The following is a 20,304-nucleotide window of genomic DNA, read 5'->3' as shown; positions in this document are numbered from 1 at the left end:
CTAGAGATCTCTTCAAGAAAATTAGAGATACCAAGGGCACATTTCATGCAAAGATAGGCACAATCAAGGACAGAAATGGTAAGGACCTAACAGAAGCAGAGGAGATTAGAAGAGCTGGCAAGACCACAGAGAAGAACTGTACAAAAACGGTCTTAATGACTCAGATAACCATGATAGTATGGTAGCTCCCTAGAGCCAAACATCCTCAAGTGTGAAGTCAAGAGGGTCTTAGGAAGCATTTGTACAAACAAAGCTAGTGGAGGTGATGGAATTCCAGCCGAGCTATTTCAAATCCTAAAAGATGGTGCTATTAAAGTGCTATGTTCAATATGCCAGCAAATTTGGAAAACTCATCAGTGGCCACAGGACTGGACAAAGTCAGTTTTCATTCCAATCCCAAATAAGGGCAATGCCAAAGTATGTTAAAACTACCACACACTGTGCTCATTACACATGCTAGCAAGATAATGCTCAAAATCTTTCAAGCTAGGCTTCAACACTACATGAATTGAGAATTTCCAGGTGTACAAGGTGAATTTAGAAAAGGCAGAGGAACCAGAGATCAAATCGCCAACATCTGCTGGATCATAGGAAAACCAAGGAATTCCAGAAAAACATCTACTTCTGCTTCACTGATTATGCTAAAGCCTTTTACTGTATGGATCACAACAAACTGGAAAATTTTGAGAGATGAGAATACCAGACCACCTTACCTGCCTCCTGAGAAACCTGTATGTAGGACAAGAAACAACAGTTAGAACTTGACATGGAACAATGCACTAGTTCAAAATTGGGAAAGAAGTCAAGGCTCTATATAGTCACCCTGCTTATTTAACTTCTATGCAGAGTACATAATGCAAAAAAAAAAAAATGCCATGCTGGATGAATCACAAGCTGGAATCAAGAATGCCAAGAGAAATATCAACAATCTCAGACATGCAGATAATATTACTCTAATGGCAGAAAGTGAAGAGGAACTAAACAGCCTCTTGGCGAAGATAAAAGAGGAGAGTAAAAAAGCTTGTTTAAAACTCAACATTCAAAAAAGTAAGATCAGGGCATCCAGTCCCATCACTTCATGGCAAATAGATGGGGAAAAAGTGGAAACAGTGACAGATTTTATTTTCTTGGGCTCCAAAATCACTGCAGAAAGTGACTGTGGCCATGAAATTAAAAGACACTTGCTCTTTGGAAGAAAACCTATGACAAAACTAGACAGCATATTAAAAAGCAGGGAATGGCATTGAAACATGTAAATTATCATATGTGAAATGAATCGCCAGTCCAGGTTCAAAGCATGATACAGGGTGCTCAGGGCTGGTGCACTGGGATGACCCAGAGGGATGGGATGGGGAGGGAGATAGGAGCAGGGTTCCGGATGGGGAATACATATACACCCATGGCGGATTCATGTCAATGTATGACAAAACCAATACAACATTGTAAAGTAAATAAATAAATAAATAAAACTGGGAAAAAAAAAAAAAGCAGAGACATCACTTCGCCAATAAAGGTCTGTATAGTCAAAGTTATGGTTTTTCCAGTAGTCATGTACAGATGTGAGAGTTGGAAAATAAAGAAGGCTGAGAACCGAAGAATTGATGCTTTCAAACTGTGGTGCTGGAGAAGGCTTTTGAGAGTCCCTTGCACAGCAAGGACATCAAACCAATAAATCCTAAAGGAAATTACCCTGAATACTCATTGGAAGGACTGATGTTGAAGCTGAAGCTCCAATACTTTGACATGAGATACAAAGAACCAACACATTGGAAAAGACCCTGATGCTGGGAACAACTGAGGGCAGGAGGAGAAGGGGGCAAAAGATGATGAGATGGTAGGATGGCATTATGAACTCAATGGACAGGAGTTTGAGCAAACTGTAGGAGATAGTGAAGGACAGGAAAGCCTGGCATGAAGCAGTCCATGGGGTTGAAAAGAGTCGGAAATGAGTGAGTAACTAAACAACAATAGCATCCATAGACAAGGAAATATTACTTAGCAAAAAAAGGAATAACCTATTGATATTCCAAATAACAGTAAATAATCTCAAAATAATTATGCTTACTAACAGAAGGTGGAAAAAATACTCATACTGTATTACATTGATATAATATTCCAGGAAATGCAAACTAATGTATTATGAAATAAAACAAATCAATAGTTGCATGTGGATTAGGAAGGGACAAGAGGAAGAGATCATTAAAGGGTATGAGAAAACTTTTGCGGGTGATATGTTCATTACCTTAATTGTTGTTACGGTATTATAGGTGCATACATGTCAAAATTCATCATGTACAATTTAAGTGTCATTTAGTTGCTAAGTTGCGACTGACTCTTTGTGACTCCATGGACTGTAGTCCACCAGGCTCCTCTGCCCATGGGATTTCCCAGGCAAGAATGGGAGTTTACTGATTCTTTACTGAACTCTGTAGAGTTGTATATTTGATGTTCTACTTACTAAACCAATGAGCAATATAAGTGTTTATTATAAAATGAGATATCTCTCATCATTCAGTATTTTGTTTTTATTTTATAAAAAGCCCTCTGAAACTAAAATGGGTAGACATCGTTACTGATCTGAATGCAGCATTAAACACTAGAATTATTTTAACCCCTGACTTCACTATTTCACAGAATAAAGTATTTAACCTGCATATCTCATTTGTTCCTTTAAAATAAATTATAATATTATTCAACCTACAGGGAGTCCTATAGAATAATGATGATTGGTTTATATGGCACTGCATTGCTAATCAAGAGATGGGATTTTGAAGACATAGAAAACAAGTTTATGGTAATCAAAGGGGAAAGGGAGTGGGGGGGTGGGATAAATTAGGAGTTTGGGATTAGCAGACACAGAGTCAGTTCAGTTCAGTCGCTCAGTCGTGTCTGACTCTTTGCAACCCTTCGCATGAGGTAGCCAAAGTACTGGAGTTTCAGCCTCAGCGTCAGTCCTTCCAATGAACACCCAGGATTGATCTCCCTTAGGATGGACTGATTGGATCTCCTTGCAGTCCAAGGGACTCTCAAGAGTCTTCTCCAACACCACAGTTCAAAAGCATCAATTCTTCGGTGCTCAGCTTTCTTCACCATCCAACTCTCACATCCATACATGACCACAGGAAAAACCATAGCCTTGATTGACAGACCTTTGTTGGCAAAGTAATGTCTCTGCTTTTGAATATGCTATCTAGGTTGGTCATAACTTTCCTTCCAAGGAGTAAGCGTCTTTTAATTTCATGGCTGCAGTCACCATCTGCAGTGATTTTGGAGCCCAAAAAAATAAAGTCTGACATTGTTTCCACTGTTTCCCCATCTATTTCCCAAGAAGTGATGGGACCAGATGCCATGATCTTTGTTTTCTGAATGTTGAGCTTTAAGCCAACTTTTTCACTCTCCACTTTCACTTTCATTAAGAGACTTTTTAGTTCCTCTCACTTTCTGCCATAAGGGTGGTGTCATCTGCATATCTGAGGTTATTGATACTTCTCCCAGCAATCTTGATTCCAGCATCTGTTTCTTCCAGTCCAGCGTTTCTCATGATGTACTCTGCATATCAGTTAAATAAGCAGGATGACAATATACAGCCTTGACGTACTCCTTTTCCTATTTGGAACCAGTCTGTTGTTCCGTGTCCAGTTCTAATTGTTGCTTCCTGACCTGCATACAGATTTCTCAAGAAGCAAGTCAGATGGTCTGGTATTCCCATCTCTTTCAGAATTTTCCACGGTTTATTGTGATCCACACAGTTAAAGGCTTTGGCTTAGTCAATCAAGCAGAAGTATTTTTCTGGAACTCTCTTGCTTTTTCTATGATCCAGCAGATGTTGGCAATTTGATCTCTGGTTCCTCTGCCTTTTCTAAAACCAGCTTGAACATCTGGAAGTTCATGGTTCACGTATTGCTGAAGCCTGGCTTGGAGAATTTTGAGCATTACTTTACTAGCGTGTGAGATGAGTGCAGTTGTGCGGTAGTTTGAGCATTCTTTGGCATTGCCTTTCTTTGGGATTGGAATGAAAACTGACCTTTTCCAGTCCTGTGGCCACTGCTGAGTTTTCCAAATTTCCTGGCATATTGAGTTCAGCACTTTCACAGCATCATCTTTCAGGATTTGAAATAGGTCAACTGGAATTTCATCACCTCCACTAGCTTTGTTCGTAGTGATGCTTTCTAAGGCCCACTTGACTTCACATTCCAGGGTGTCTGGCTCTAGGTGAGTGATCACACCATCGTGATTATCTGGGTCGTGAAGATCTTTTTTGTACAGTTCTTCTCTGTGTTCTTGCCACTTCCTCTTAATATCTTCTGCTTCTGTTAGGTCCATACCATTTCTGTCCTTTATCGAGCCCATCTTTGCATGAAATGCTCCCTTGGTATCTCTAATTTTCTTGAAGAGATCGCTAATTTCCCCCATTCTATTGTTTTTCTCTATTTCTTTGCATTGATCACTGAGAAAAGCTTTTTTTTTTTTTTTATCTCTCCTTGCTATTCTTTGGAACTGTGCATTCAGATGGGAATACCTTTCCTTTTCTCCTTTGCTTTTCGCTTCCCTTCTTTTCACAGCTATTTGTAAGGCCTCCTCAGACAGCCATTTTGCTTTTGTGCATTTCTTTTCCATGGGGATGTTCTTAATCCCTGTCTTCTGTACAATGTCACGAACCTCTGTCCATAGTTCTTTAGGCACTCTGTCTATCAGATGTAGTCCCTTAAAATCTATTTCTCATTTCCACTGTATAATCGTAAGGGATTTGATTTAGGTCATACCTGAATGGTTTAGTGGTTTTCCCACTTTCTTCAATTTGAGTCTGAATTTGGCAATAAGGAGTTCATGATCTGAACCACAGTCAGCTCCTGGTCTTGTTTTTGCTGACTGTATAGAGCTTCTCCATCTTTGGCTACAAGGAATATAATCAATCTGATTTCAGTGTTGACCATCTGGTGATGTCCATGTGTAGAGTCTTTTCTTGTGTTTTTGGAAGAGGGTGTTTGCTAGGATCAGTTTGTTCTCTTGGCAAAACTCTATTAGCCTTTGCCCTGCTTTATTCTGAACTCCAAGGCCAAATTTGCCTGTTACTCCAGGTGTTTCCTGACTACCTACTTTTGCATTCCAGTTCCCCATACTATCTCTAAAATAAAGGTCCTACTGTACAGCACAGGGAACTATAGTCAATATCCTATAATAAACCATAATGGAAAAGAACATACATATATGTGTGTTTATAACTGAATCACTTTGTTGTACACCACAAACTGACAGAACGTTGTAAACGAAAGATGAAAGTGAAAGTGTTAGTTGCTCAATCGTGTCCAACTCTTTGCAATGCCATGGGCTATAGCCAGCCAAGCTCCTCTGTCCGTGGGATTGTCCAGGCAAGAATACTGTAGTGGGTTGCTATTTCCTTCTCCAGAAAAACTTCCTGACTCAGGGATTGAACCCAGGACTCTGCATTGTAGGCAGATTCTGTATTGAGTCACCTATACTTCAATGAAGAAGATGAGGTTTTGTAGGTTCCAGATAAAGCGAATTACATTATTGCTCCTTGCCAACATCCGCTGGATAATGGAAAAAGCAAGAGAGTTCCATAAAAACATCTATTTCTGCTTTATTGACTGTGCCAAAGCCTTTGACTGTGTGGATCACAATACACTGTGGAAAACTCTGAAAGATATGGGAATACCAGACCACCTGATCTGCCTCTTGAGAAATTTGTATGCAGGTCAGGAAGCAACAGTTAGAAGTGGACATGGAACAACAGACTGGTTCCAAATAGGAAAAGGAGTATGTCAAGGCTGTATATTGTCACCCTGTTTATTTAACTTATATGCAGAGCACATCATGAGAAATGCTGGACTGGAAGAAACACAAGCTGGAATCAAGATTGCTGGGAGAAATATCAATAACCTCAGATATGCAGATGATACCACCCTTATGGCACAAAGTGAAGAGGAACTAAAAAGCCTCTTGATGAAGGTGAAAGTGGAGAGTGAAAAAGTTGGCTTAAAGCTCAACATTCAGAAAATGAAGATCATGGCATCCAGTCCCAGCACTTCATGGGAAATAGATGGGGAAACAGTGGAAACAGCGTCAGACTTTATTTTTTTGGGCTCCAAAATCACTGCAGATGGTGACTGCAGCCATGAAATTAAAAGACGCTTACCCCTTGGAAGGAAAGTTATGACCAACCTAGATAGTATTCAAAAGCATATATTCAAAAGCAGAGATATTACTTTGCCAACAAAGGTTCGTCTAGTCAAGGCTATGGTTTTTCCTGTGGTCATGTATGGATGTGAGAGTTGGACTGTGAAGAAGGCTGAGGACCGAAGAATTGATGCTTTTGAACTGTGGTGTTGGAGAAGACTCTGGAGTCCCTTGGACTGCAAGGAGATCCAACCAGTCCCTTCTGAAGGAGATCAGCCCTGGGATTTCTTTGGAAGGAATGATGCTAAAGCTGAAACTCCAGTACTTTGGCCACCTCATGTGAAGAGTTGACTCACTGGAATAGACTCTGATGCTGGGAGGGATTGGTGGCAGGAGAAGAAGAGGACGACAGAGGATGAGATGGCTGGATGGCATCACTGACTCGATGGACGTGAGTCTGAGTGAACTCCGGGAGTTGGTGATGGACAGGGAGGCCTGGCGTGCTGCGATTCATGGGGTTGCAAAGAGTCGGACATGACTGAGCGTCTGGTCTGATCTGATCTGATCTTAAAAGTAAAAAGATATCCAACAAAAGAGAGAGAGAGAGAGAGAGAGAGGTTTTTGAATATTCCTACAAGTATCAGAGCTGGAGCGTATCTGTAGCAGAGACTTCTCTAGCTGTTAGTCAAAATATACTTTCCTTTCTTCTGTAATTGCCCAATGAATTCACAACACATCTAATCTTTACATGACCTATCTACAGTTGACATGGGAAGCATGCTAGCTAACATGGTATGCTAAGCTTTTAGGGTATCTGTATCTTAAGCAGTTAACCTCAAGATTTCTCCAGTATCGCCCAAAGAATGTTTCCACATATTTTCAGAAGATTTTCTCTTTTTTGATTGAATCTAAGTCAGAATGATTTAAGTAGTGTTTAATCCATTAATCTCTTCCACCTACTTCAAAGAGGTGACACTGTCATAGAAAGCAAGAGAAAATATGAGGGGGTGGGACAGACAGATAATCGTCTTGGTAGGAGGGCATTCAAGTCAGCAGTTTCTTTCATAATACTATATTAACAAAAGGAGTTCAAGAATGGCCTCCAATTCCCTTCAAGCATTTAAGATTTCTAAGGTGCCTATCAAGCATTACATTGTTTTAAGCATGACATTTCCAAGTCAAAATTAACAGAGATAAAGTCAGTCACACCTCCAGATGAAGGAATTACTAGTTAGCATTAAACTCTTTCACTAACCATGTCCTTAAATAGTAATTACTAATATGCCTGTGTTTTTCATATACATTAGTGCTGCTGAGGGAAAATTAGCCTCAAGTCTGATGAGGAGTTATCTTGAGAGCTATGTTCTTAGCTTAGTTAGTACAGCATCAGACTTCTTATCTGAGGGTCCAGGATTCAAGTCCTTGTTCAGGTGTTTACTTTGGGCTTCCCAGGCGGTACTAGTTGTAAAGAATCCACCTAGCAGAAGATTTTAAGAGACTGGGTTCGATCCCTGTGTCGGGAAGATCCCCTGGAGGATGGCGTGGCACTCCAGTATTTTTACCTGGAGAATCCCATGGACAGAGAAGCCTGGAGGGCTATAGTCCACGGGGTCACAAAGAGTTGGACATGACTGAAGCAACTGAGCATGCATGCACTGGAAAGAAGATATCTTGAGCACTGTATCCTTTGAGAGAGGACATAGAAATGGGAAGTTAGGAGACAGCTTTCAATGAGGCTTGTCAGGGTACAAAGTTCATCTTGTTAGTAGGTTAGTGATATTTATTAAACACACATTAAAGAAGAGATACTGTGATGAAATAAATGCATTAGAGTTGCCAATCTGTTCATTTATTTAGCCAGCAAAAGTTTGTGGGGCCTTGTTCTGTATCAGAATCTCTGAAAGGTGCTAGGAATACAGAGATGAAACATGGTCCCACCTGTAAGAGGTCAACATCTAGTGTGGAGCTGGTCGTGTAAAACCATAATAACTATACCAATGGGATAATCATATTTGATCATCTCCCGAGCTGCAAATACCTCCAATTCTTCCAGAGCTTTAAGGGCAGAGCTATCTTACTCAATTTTCAACTCCTAGCACCTAGTCCAGTGCCTGGCCCACAGAAAGAGCTTAAAACATGTCCTGATGACATGACAAGGGTGTCCACTCTCACCACTATTATTCAACATAGTTTTGGAAGTCCTAGCTATAGCAGTCAGAGAAGAAACTTAAATAAAAGGAATCCAGATTGGAAAAGAAGAAGTAAAGCTCTCATTGCTTGCAGATGACGTGATACTATACATTGAAAACCCTAAAGATACTATCAGAAAATTACTAGAGCTAATCAGGGAATTTAGCAAAGCTGCAGGATACAAAATCAACACACAGAAATCACTTGCATTCCTATATACTAAACATGAAACATCCGAAAGAGAAATTAAGGAATCAATCCCCTTCACCACTGCAACAAAAAGAATAAAATATCTAGGAATAAGCCTACCTAAGGAGACAAAAGGGCTATATACAGAAAATTATAAGACACTGATGATTGAATTCAAAAATGACATAAACAGATGGAGAGATATTCCATGTTCTTGGGTATAAGAATCAATATTGTAAAAGTGACTATACTACCAAATGCAATCTACAGATTCAATGTGACCCCTACCAAATTACTAATGGCACTTTTCACAGAACTAGAACAAAAAATTTCACAATTCATATGGAAACACAAAAGACCCTGAATAGCCAAAGAAGTCTTAAGAAAGAAGAATGGAGCTGGAGAAATCAACCTTCCTGACTTCAGATTATACTACAAAGCTACAGTCATCAAGACAGTTCAGTACTGGCATAAAAATAGAACTATAGACCAATGGAACAAGACAGAAAGCCCAGAAATAAACCCATGCACCTATGGGTACCTTGTTTTTGACAAAGGAGGTAAGAATATACAGTGGGGCAAAGACAACCTCTTCAATAAGTGGTGCTGGGAAAACTGTACAGCTACATGTAGAAGAATGAAATTAGAACACTTCCTAACACCATATACAAAGACAAACTCAAAATGGACTAAAGACCTAAATGTAAGACCAGAAACTATAAAACTCTTAGAGGAAAACACAGGCAGAACACTCGATGACATAAATCAAAGCAAGATCCTAGAATAATGGAAATAAAAACAAAAGTAAACAAGTGGGACCTGATTAAACTTAAAATCTTTCGCACAGCAAAGGAAACTATAAGCAAGGTGAAAAGACAACGCTCAGAATGGGAGAAAATAATAGCAAATGAAATGATTAATTTCCAAAATATACAAACAGCTCATACAACTCAATACCAGAAAAACAAACAACTCAATCAAAAAGTGGGGAAAAGACCTAAACAGATGTGTCTCCAAAGAAGACATACAGATAGCTAACAAACACATGTAAAGATGCTCAATATCACTCATTATTAGAGAAATGAAAATCAAAACTACAAGATATCACCTCACACCGGTCAGAATGGCCATCATCAAAAAGTCGACAAACAATAAATGCTGGAGGGACTGTGGATAAAAGGGAACCCTCTTGCACTGTTGGTGGGAATGTAAACTGATACAGCCACTATGGAAGACAGTATGGAGATTCCTTAAAATAACTAGGAATAAAACCACCATATGACCCAGCAATCCACTCCTAGGCATATACCCTGAAGAAAGCAAAATTGAAAAAGACACATGTATCCCACTGTTCACTGCAGCACTATTTACAACAGCTGGAACATGGAAGCAACCTAGATGTCCATCAATAGATGAATGGATAAAGAAATTGTGGTACATATACACAATGGAATATTACTCAGCCACAAAAAGAATGCATTTGAGTCAGTTCTAATGAGGTGGATGAACCAAGAGCCTATTATACAGAGTGAAGTAAGTCAGAAAGAGAAAGATAAATATTGTATACTAATGCATATGTACAGAATCTAGAAAGATTGTACTGGAGAATTTATTTGCAGGGCAGCAGTGAAGAAAAAGACAGAACAGATTTACGGACATGGGGAGAGGGGAGGAGAGGGTAAGATGTATGAAGAGAGTAACATGGAAACTTACATTACCATATGTAAAATAGATTGCCAATGAAATTTTCTGTATGCCTCAGGGAACTCAAACAGGGGCTCCGTATTAACCTAGAGGGGTGGGATGGGGAGGGAGGTTCAAGAGGGAGGGGACACATGCATACCTATGGCTGATTCATGCTGAGGTTTGACAGAAAACAACAAAATTCTGTAAAGCAATAATCCTTCAATTAAAAAATAAATTAAAAAAACAAAACAAAACATGTCCTGATGAATTTGTTGCTACATCTGGTTTACTTTGAAGGCTGAGGCACCTAGAGAGACTAACTAGGTAAACACAGCTCCAGAGGCTGGCTGGCTTGTTTCCTCTCTGCTGACAGTGGTAAGAGACATTTCTGACGTGTGGTTGCAGGTGTGCTGACTGCCCACGTGACCTCCTCTCTCTGCAGAGGCTGCATAGTACTCTCTAGGGATCTCCTTCCTGGGAGGCAGCTTCAGGCCTCACTGAGCCCCTGGGCTCCTTCCCCGCTTCTCACTTCTGCACCTCCTGTACATCTTTCTTAGGGACTTGTAGCTAACAACATGTTTAGGCTGCTGGCTAGGAAGAAAATCCAAGAGGAAGCATGGAGGAAACTCCTTGAGGGAACAGGCATTTTTTAAAATAGCCCAAATTAGGAATATTTGGTTCTTTGACCTAAAATTACAATACTTTGAGCCGAGATGAATTTGCAGTGACTTTTCAATAAAATGTAGGATATGGAGGCAAAAAACTCCACATAAGGCCTCATTGAATTTAACCATTCAACCTGAGCTTGAGCAATGTCAGTCTTCACACACAAACAGGTTCCCCATTTAAGATATGCATAAATGTGTACGTGGTGATAACTGTCTTTAGTAGAAGAACTGGAATTTTAGGGCACTTTGGGTTAACATTAGTTGAATTGCATGCTGTTAGGTATTACATAGTCTATGTATAGCCTAGATAATATCATGCAGAATATAAAACAGGTCCAATGTTACACCATGGCAAAAGTGGTTGCTGTTACCTGTATTGTAATGGCATTGTAACATCATGACTGTCTCACTGACTGACACTGAGACCAAGACAGCCACAGAAGACACTTCAGGGCAGTCCCTGGGAGAGATCTGTACCCCAGAAACAGAATTGATTGTTTACATCAACTATGAAAATGCAAATACTCAATTACATTAGAAAGTGATAGGGCACTTTTGAAGTGTTTCTCACATTATGTGATTAACATTTAGCCATCTATCCATTCATTCAACAAGTATTTATTAAATACTGAAAAACATATTGCTTTATTTTATTTATGTAACTTGTGGTATAAAATTTTGAGAATAACCTAGAAATAGTGCCCAGAATTCTAGATTGTGTGACACAATTCATTAAAAAAAACCTTTACTGGGGATCCCTGATATGCCAGAATCAGGTGAAGGACTGGGCAAATAGTGAACAAGATATGCATGTCCCAATATACAAAGAAAATGTTTGCATGTTTGCTGTATATATTTGTATATTATGCATGTCCTAATTTACAAACAAAATATTTATATGCTTATTGCATATTTTTGTTGTATTACATGTTGCTCTTCTGCTCTTTTCCCGACATCTTGATGATAATTTATCTCCCATATTTTAATAACTTTACTGCTTCACATGTTCATTCCACATGACAGTTGTCTACACCTTCCTTTTCCTTTATTTTAGAATTTTTGAAGGAGTCAGAGAACATCTGTCTTACTGGAAGTCACAGAAATTTTGAGTCATAGATTGAATAAAATGTAACAGCTTCCTGTTTAACCTCTATTACTTTTAAAACATACTGAATTCTAAGGGATTTATGGAGTAAGTTTAAAGTACACAGACTCAACACTCATTTATTTCTCACTTAACACTTTAAGCTAGCTTCCTGCTTTTTTGCATCAAGAGGTGTACAATAACCCCAGGTAAAAACTCAGAAAACAATTTCATTTCTGGTGTGCCAAGCTGTGCCTGAAGGACGCTTAATACCACAATCTTAAATCCCAGTGCTTGGTGTGGTAAGGGAGAGTGTTGGTATTAGGGCTTTTTTGAGCTCTAACTGTGCATTATTTTCTCTAGCATAATGGATTTCCCGTAGGTGCTGAGATTTTACTTGGCTTTTTCTCTGTACATAGTCTTTGTACTTTCTTCATCTCAAATTTGTCTTTTAAAAATATTCTGTAATGATCAGCAGAGTATATAATGATCTTCCATGCAGTAAATATTTCTGAAGGATTGACAGAGAGGAGTTACTAGAAACCATGCCACTTAGGAAAAGAAAATGGACTAGGTGCTTCTCATTTTATGTTATTGTCACAGTACACGTCCTGTGTCACTTAGGTGTTTTGGGGAAAAGGAATAAATATGCATTTTATAGTTCAGGCTGTAACATTTCAAAGTATACTTTGAAATTGCTTCTTTTGAGCTGATAAATTAGATTATGATCAGTGTTTTATTACTTCCTCTCTGACTGTTCTTTACTTTGGTAAAATTTATTTTGATTGGGATAACAAAAGAAAAGATATTCATGGGCTAATGTTAGATGAATCAACAATGGTTCCAACAAAAATATTTGCCTTCCACATCTGTATATCTCCCAGTTATAAGTGCATTGGTCAAAAGCAGTAGACATGAAAATGATGGTTCCATTTAATTAAAATAAAACTGAGATTTGAAATGGAGAATAATAAAAAAAAATAAATAAATACTAAAGTCCATCTAATCAAGGCTATGGTTTTTCCAGTGGTCATGTATGGATGTGAGAGTTGGACTGTGAAGAAAGCTGAGCACCAAAGAATTGACGCTCTTGAACTGTGGTGTTGGAGAAGACTCTGGAAAGTCCCTTGGACTGCAAGGAAATCCAACCAGTCCATCCTAAAGGAAATCAGTCCTAGGTGTTCATTGGAAGGAATGATGCTGAAGCTGAAACTCCAATACTTTGGCCACCTCATGCGAAGAGTTGACTCATTGGAAAAGACACTGATGCTGGGAGGGATTGGGGGCAGGAGGAGAAGGGGACGACAGAGGATGAGATGGCTGGATGGCATAACTGACTCGATGGACATGAGTTTGGGTACACTTCGGGAGTTGGTGATGGACAGGGAGGCCTGGCGTGCTGCGGTTCATGGGGTCACAAAGAGTCAGACATGACTGAGCGACTCAACTGAACTGAGGTACCCCAGAGGAGGAAATGGCAACCCACTCCAGTATTCCTGCCTGAAAAATTCCATGGGCAGAGGAACCTGGGAGGCTACAGTCCAAGGGGATGCAAAGAGTCAGATATGACTGAGCAACTGAGCATGGATGCAGGTACCACTGTTTTAGCTCTTGAGGTGCAGTGTTACATAAGAGACAAGATCCCTTTTCTCAATGAGGTTACGTTTTAAGGTGGACAGAGAACAGACAGACAGATAAATTAAAATAAATAAGGGAAGATAAAGTGATAAATGTAAGAGTGAAAAACAAAATTTGAGCTGTTGTGCAGCAACTGGTGGTCAGCTTCAGCTTTTCTGAGGCGTTGACACTTGAGTTAGAATCTGAATGACAAAAAGGAATCTGCCACACCAGGATATGGGGGAAGAATATTCCCTGCAGAGGAAAGAGTGGAGACCGCAGGCAATGCGGCTGCTGTGCAAGATGAGCACAGTGGTACCCCTGGAGCTCGTGAAGGGCTGAGATGCAGAAGAAGCTGGAAAGGGGATCAGGTGCCAGGCCTGAGGCAGGATGATGACCAAAAAAAAAAAAAAATGAGGGTTTAAGAACAGAATAGAATGTGAAACAGAAGGAATATTGGACCCAGATAATATAGAAATGGAGACTGCAAACACTGACTTGAGCCATGATTTTTCTTGCCCCAGGCACGGTTTTCATCTGGGTCTCGCTGTTGTTTAGAACAATCTCTAATAAAGCTGATCTGCGGTGCCATTCTTTATCAGTCCTGAAATGAAGAATGTGGCACTTTTTGTTCTCTTTAAGAATCTGAGATTCTACTATAGTGCCCATTGGAATTTACCACTTTTTCCCTGATTACCAACATAGTACACATTTATGACAGAACATTTGGAAAATACAGATAAGCTAATGGAAGAAATTAAATCACTCCCAAGTGATTTAGCCACCCAAGGATAACTACTGTTAACAATTGGACACAGACTCTCTTGATTATACAGTGCAGTGATTCAGAATACAGGCTCTGGAGTCTGGGAGGAAATCATGACTTTATAACTTGCTAAATGAGAGTTCTTCATTTTCAGTCTATCTTAATTGCTTATAAAATGCCATGCAAATGTCTGCAATATCTTTAAGCCTCAGTTTTCTCATCTGCAGGATGAGAACAGTAACATTACCTTCCTCATAGGCCTGCTGGGAGGATTAAACGAGAATCCATGCAAAGCTCCTGAGGCAGTGGCTGGCACAGAGTATGTATTCCAAACACTCAGTCGTATCCGACTCTTTGTGACCCCATGAACTATACAGTCCATGGAATTCTCCAGGCCAGAATACTGGATTGGGTAACCGTTCCCTTCTCCAGGGGATCTTCCCAACCCAGGGACCGAACGCAGGTCTCCTGCATTGCAGGCAGATTCTTTACCAGCTGAGCCACCAGGGAAGTCATTCCAAACATATGAAGTATTAAGCTATTATAATTTTATGAACCTGGGATCATACTGTAAAGTTGTCAGTATATAAATGAGTATTCCAATTATCACTAGACATTTTACATGATCTTAATTATTTTTCTATGTTGTAGTTTTTAATGGTTATATAGCATTTTACTGTAGAGATAGTAATTTAGTTAATTCTGCTGTGGTACACTTGGGCTAGTCCCAATTTTCACCACGTAAAATTCTACAGATAAAATATTGCCAACTTTCATGACTATTTCCCTAAGACAAATTCTAAGAAGTGGCTGAGTCAAGTGGCATGTATATTTCCAAGACTCTGTGACACATTTTTATTATGTCTTCTGCTAAGGATTTTGATTAAACCCTCAATAAGAATAATGTCGGGAAGTAAGTCGTTCACATATGTGTGCAGTTTTGTAGGTCTGATTTACCATCAGCTTGGTGAAATACAACCCCCACCCCCATGCCTCATGTCTTTTTCCCCACACCTGTTCACACCTTCTGGTCAGCACCATCCTCTCTCATTCCTTAAGGAAGCTTCTCTGTTCCAGGTTTCCAGCTGAGCAAATATGCTTACAGTTTTCTGATTTGCTAGGAATTCTGCACTTAGTCACTTCACCTGAAGCTATAAATGGATAGCACTTTTAGTACATTAGAAATCCAAGCCCCTCATCTTACAATGAAGAAACTAAAGTGGAAGGGAACAAATGCCTTATTTAAGTCGGTGATCTGTTCCATGCCACTGCTGGATGGTAACTCAGAGCTAGCTCATTCCCTTGTCTCTAGTACCTAGTTCAGCAGCCAACATGTATAGACAGCCATTAATGTTTGAGGATAACTACTTGAAGTAATTTACAGCCTTTTAGGATTTTGCAGCTGGAAAGGACTGTAGAAGTGTGGAAAAATGAGACTCACATGGATTAATGAGGTATATTATTGTTGTTCAGTCGCTCAGTTGTACCCAACTCTTTGCAACCCTCTGGACTGCAGCCCTCCAGGCTCCTCTGTCTATGGGATTTTTAAGGCAAGAACACTGGAGTGGGTTGCCATTTTCTTCTCCAAATGAGATATGATGTTTAGTTATTAGTGGCAAGTTGGAATAACAACTCTGGTCTCTCAATTCCCAGGACATACAAGGAAAAACCAGGAGAAAATCAGGCTTCCTTGGTTGAGATGGGCATCATGCAGAGAAAGGATTCACCTAAGTTTGCCTTGGTCCAGAGAGCGCAAAGCCAGGGGTAAGAAAACAGGTAGTTGCTGGTAGATCAATTTCAGCCTAATTCAGGGAAGACTTTTTAATAGGATTGTCCAGAACTGAAATAGGTTTTCTTGAAAAGAAGTGAGTTGTTCCTAACTGGAAATGTTCAAATAGAAACAGGGTATGTTTGAATAAATAATTTGCCAAGTATGTTTAAAAAGAAAACCTGTTTTGTGTGACTGGTTGGAATAGATGACTTCTAAGATCTCCACCAAAACTAAGATTAAGTGATTTTATGAATAGACAGATGGACAATTTTTTTTTCTTGTTGATATGTTACTTTGTACTTATGTCTTAATAGTGTGAACGCATTGTCTCCTCCTTACAAATAGGAATAGATAAATTCTAAAGTCTTTTCTTCCCCAAGATTCTATGGTTCCAAATAATCTTTTTAGTGCTAATTCAGTGTATTATACACAGTAGGAGTTCAAAAGAAACAAATTCTCTTTTAGTCAGAAAATTCTGCATTTAAGATAAATTGAGCTACAGCCTCCATGCAGTTGAACAATTTGAACTCAGCTGGTCTCAATCAAATCTATCAGTTGATCACATTCAAGAGCACTAAATATGCATTAACTTGTTTTTTTTTAATAAAAAGGTTAAATCTAAAAGAAGAAATTTGGGTGGACTGTATTGTGATGAGATTAAAGTGTTCTCTTACTAGGTTTCTGATTGATGATATGAAATTTGACTGGAATTATTTCCTAGAATATAGAGAACTTTTTAATATTAAATTGCTAGTATGATTTAATTGCACTTCAAGTATGAAATCACTGAAAGACTGCCCACTGTATAATACTTTCATCCAAATTCTAGTGGTAAGACTGACAGATAAATGAACCATATTACAGGAATACTTTCAATTTGCAAGATTTCCCATCAGTAATAGAAATGGAGGTCCTGACAAGTTCATACTTGGATTGGGTGAAAAGATCCACTCTCAAATAGTCATCAAGCAAAGCTTTCGTGAGAATCATAGATGGGGCCTGTGATGCACTCTTTGCAAATCTAACTAGGAAGGAAATGGATAAAAAACAGCCAAGGATGTCTTTTTTGGCTTCCCTTTTCCTTTCCTTTCTTCCCCCACCCCCTCTCTTATTAGAAGGTTAAACAAGGAAAAGTAATGTTCAAAGTAAGTGTTTAATTTATTAACATTGTCATTGTTTTAAACACTCAACAGTAAAAAAAAAAAAAAAAAAAAAAATTATGGCTCAAGTCAAGATGGGCTATCATTGATTAGAATTTCTCAGCACTGCCTTTTTCCCCCACCCAGTGAGGAAAATGTATATTTCAGGGATAGCAAGACCTTCTATGTTTCAGACATTGTCCTATATGTCAGAGAAAAAACAATCAGGCATGAAGCTTGACCTCATAGAAGCATAGCAAATGCATAGCATAGGTTCATCACGGGAGCCTGATGAGACTTGGAGTTCTTCCTGACCCAAAACTCCAGACAGTCATTGCTTATCTACCACAGAATTATAAGAGTTGACAACTATTAGTCACCCCATGTAGGAAGTCAAAAGTTCTCTGGTAACCAGGTCTCATTCTAACAATTATAGTCATGGTTTGTTTATGTCTATAAAGACCCATTTCAACCTAGAGAGCTGGAAGGGAGCTCAAAAGGGAGGGAAGAGATGTATACTGAAGATTCTTAAGACGTATACGTTGCTGACTCACGTTTTTGTACGTCAGAAACCAACACAGCACTGTAAAGCAATTATCCTCCAATTTTTAAAAAAAGACCCACTTCATATGTATCTTGTTTGATTTTCTGAATTCCATTCTCAGAAACATGAAACAGAAAAAATAAACCAAAAAGCTACCTCCACAGCTGCTTTCGCTCTTTCAAATTCTTCTTCTAAGGAATGGTTTCTGGAAAGCAAGGCGCTCCCCCAGCGCTGCTCTTTGGTCAGTCGAGCCTGAAATAAACCAAACATAATTTTGGAATCACGTAATATAAAATACAAACATTTTTCCTTTTCTCATTGTATCCTAGACTTTAAGAAGTACCTGTGACTGACGTCACTTTTGGAGTACTTTGCAAACAGAACGCTTCTTAAACGGGGACGGTGCCAAAGCGCGCGCCCCGCTCACACGCAGGCATCCTCTAACAGAGAGTCTCAGCCAAGGTCATATTAAAACATCAACACCCAGGCCCTACCTCCCAAAGATCTTACATCTCATTGGTCTAGGTTCAAGGCGTTGATAGGTCAGGAAGTCTCCCCATGCAGTTAGGCTGGAGAATCTCCGTTATAGAATACACCTGGAAGCTGATGTCTGCGCTTTCAGCTTGTTAGGAGGATCAGCCTCAGGTGAAGCTGCGAAGGCTGCAGCCACGGAAGGTAGCTGCTAGGCCTTTCTCCTTACACTTGAGCTGGGCTTCATGCTGAATTCTCTTTCCTTTGCCTTCCCTCTCTTTGCACACATCTGTCTCATGCCACATTTCCTCAGGTCACTGCTCTCTGCTAAATAGTCACTTGGATAAAATCATGTCTGGTAATGCCAAATGCTTTGTCACAATTAATAGGAAATGTGATACACAACTTAGCTAAATGCAAATATTTCCAGAAGATCCTCCACAGAGTTTGCTAGAATTTTAAAAATATCTATTTTAAATTTCACAAACAATGATTACATTCTTTTTGAAAAAAATTAATCATGGTAAATCAGAGGCATAATTCTAGACATTACCCCCTTGAATTTGCATGTATATTTATGCACCCATGGATAGAATATCACAGTGTTTCAAAAAGCTTTTGGAAACGTAAATGGTGCTATTCTGTGGCTTGTTTTTTTCCTATTCAGCAATGTACCTTGGAGAGTCTCCACATGTTGCACTCCTAGATCTATCTCATTTTTTTCCCAAGGATTTCCTAATAAGCATTCACTGTATGTTGATTAGAACTCTCTCCATGAGCATTGAATGTTTCTGATTTTTCTCCATGTGATTGCTTGTTTTCTTATCTATCTTCTTCTCTGATCCTCTTGCTCTGCTGTGGGGTCCACAGCGGGAGGACTTTGGTAACTCTTGTACTGCCCCACCGTAAACCCAGGGTCTGACAAGTGATACATGCCCCAAGGATGCCTGTGTATGGATTGTGGGAGGAGGCCCAGCACTGCTAAGGCAGCTAGGCCTTGGGGAGCAGGGGGAGAGAGGCTCGGAGTCAAGTCCTCCACCCACTTTCACTGCAGGGCAGGGGTGGCTCCTTGGCCATGTGGGAGATTACTGGCCTGCAAGGATGCTCAATCCCTGCTTCTAGGGGAATTACTTGAAAAGACCTGGGCCCCACCCCAGACCAATGAAGTGATCTTTGAAGGTGGGGCCCAGGAATTAAATGGTTGAAAAGCTCTGTGGTGATTTTTAAAAGTAGCCACATTCGAAAACCAAAACTATGGCAAAACTTTGCTGTCCACCCAGCACTTACCATCTCTTCTGTTCAGTTGCTTTTCATTTTTCTCCACCATTAATGGTCCTCAAGAGGAACCCCCCTCTTTGATGATTACACAGTATTCAATCTGTGGGTTGGGAAGATCCCTTGGAAGAAGACATGGCAACCCACTCCAGTATTCTTGCCTGGGAAATCTCATGGACAGAAGAGCCTGGTGGGCTACAGACCATGGGGTCATAAAGAATCGGACACAACTTAGAGACTGAACGACACCAGTACCAGGGCTTACTACATGCCAGATGCTGCTTCAAGTCCTTTACCTACTGGAACTCATGTTGTCTTTTCAACAACCCGAGGTAAGTACTAGCATTGACTTCATGTCCCTGAAGCACACACAGCTGACTTGACTTGTCCCTGGTCTCACAGCTAGCTAAGTGGTAGGACCATTGCTTCTGGGCCATGCTCAAAACCACTGCCTCTCACAGGAGGCTGTGCTCAACTGGCCATTTTAGGAAGATGCAAAATATAGAAAAGCTGTCCCTTGGAGACGGGGACATTTATACAAGGTTGAGAGAGCTAGCCAAGAAGCTGTCTAGAATACCGTGGGCTGAAAATAATAATAATAAAGTAATTACTAGGAATGTTTCTGAGCATAAACAAGTCTTAGACTGCCTTCTGCTTTAATGGATGTGAAAGGTTAATTTATTGGAACACTAATTTATGTTTTCTCCTCCTTGATGTATTTATTCCCTGCTGTATCCCTGGCCCCTCCTTCTAAGAGTAGGTGCTC

The 20,304-nt window shown here is 39.8% G+C and overlaps 1 protein-coding gene across 12 annotated transcripts in view; it reads right to left on the bottom strand.

The window, feature by feature from the left end:
• The window catches only part of PEX5L (peroxisomal biogenesis factor 5 like), a 319,912-nt gene that overhangs the window by 118,004 nt on the left and 181,604 nt on the right, over positions 1-20,304 (bottom strand). For all 12 annotated transcript variants that reach the window (XM_070791517.1, XM_070791492.1, XM_070791531.1 and 9 more), the window contains one exon: positions 17,949-18,044. In XM_070791517.1, the coding sequence (XP_070647618.1) occupies positions 17,949-18,044 (96 nt within the window). The remainder of the gene's footprint in view (positions 1-17,948; positions 18,045-20,304) is intronic.

Source organism: Bos indicus, chromosome 1 (assembly GCF_029378745.1).
Source record: "Bos indicus isolate NIAB-ARS_2022 breed Sahiwal x Tharparkar chromosome 1, NIAB-ARS_B.indTharparkar_mat_pri_1.0, whole genome shotgun sequence".
Lineage (NCBI taxonomy): Eukaryota > Metazoa > Chordata > Mammalia > Artiodactyla > Bovidae > Bos > Bos indicus.
The sequence above is the reverse complement of the archived record's forward strand: the minus strand, read 5'-3'. Positions and strand labels throughout refer to the sequence as shown.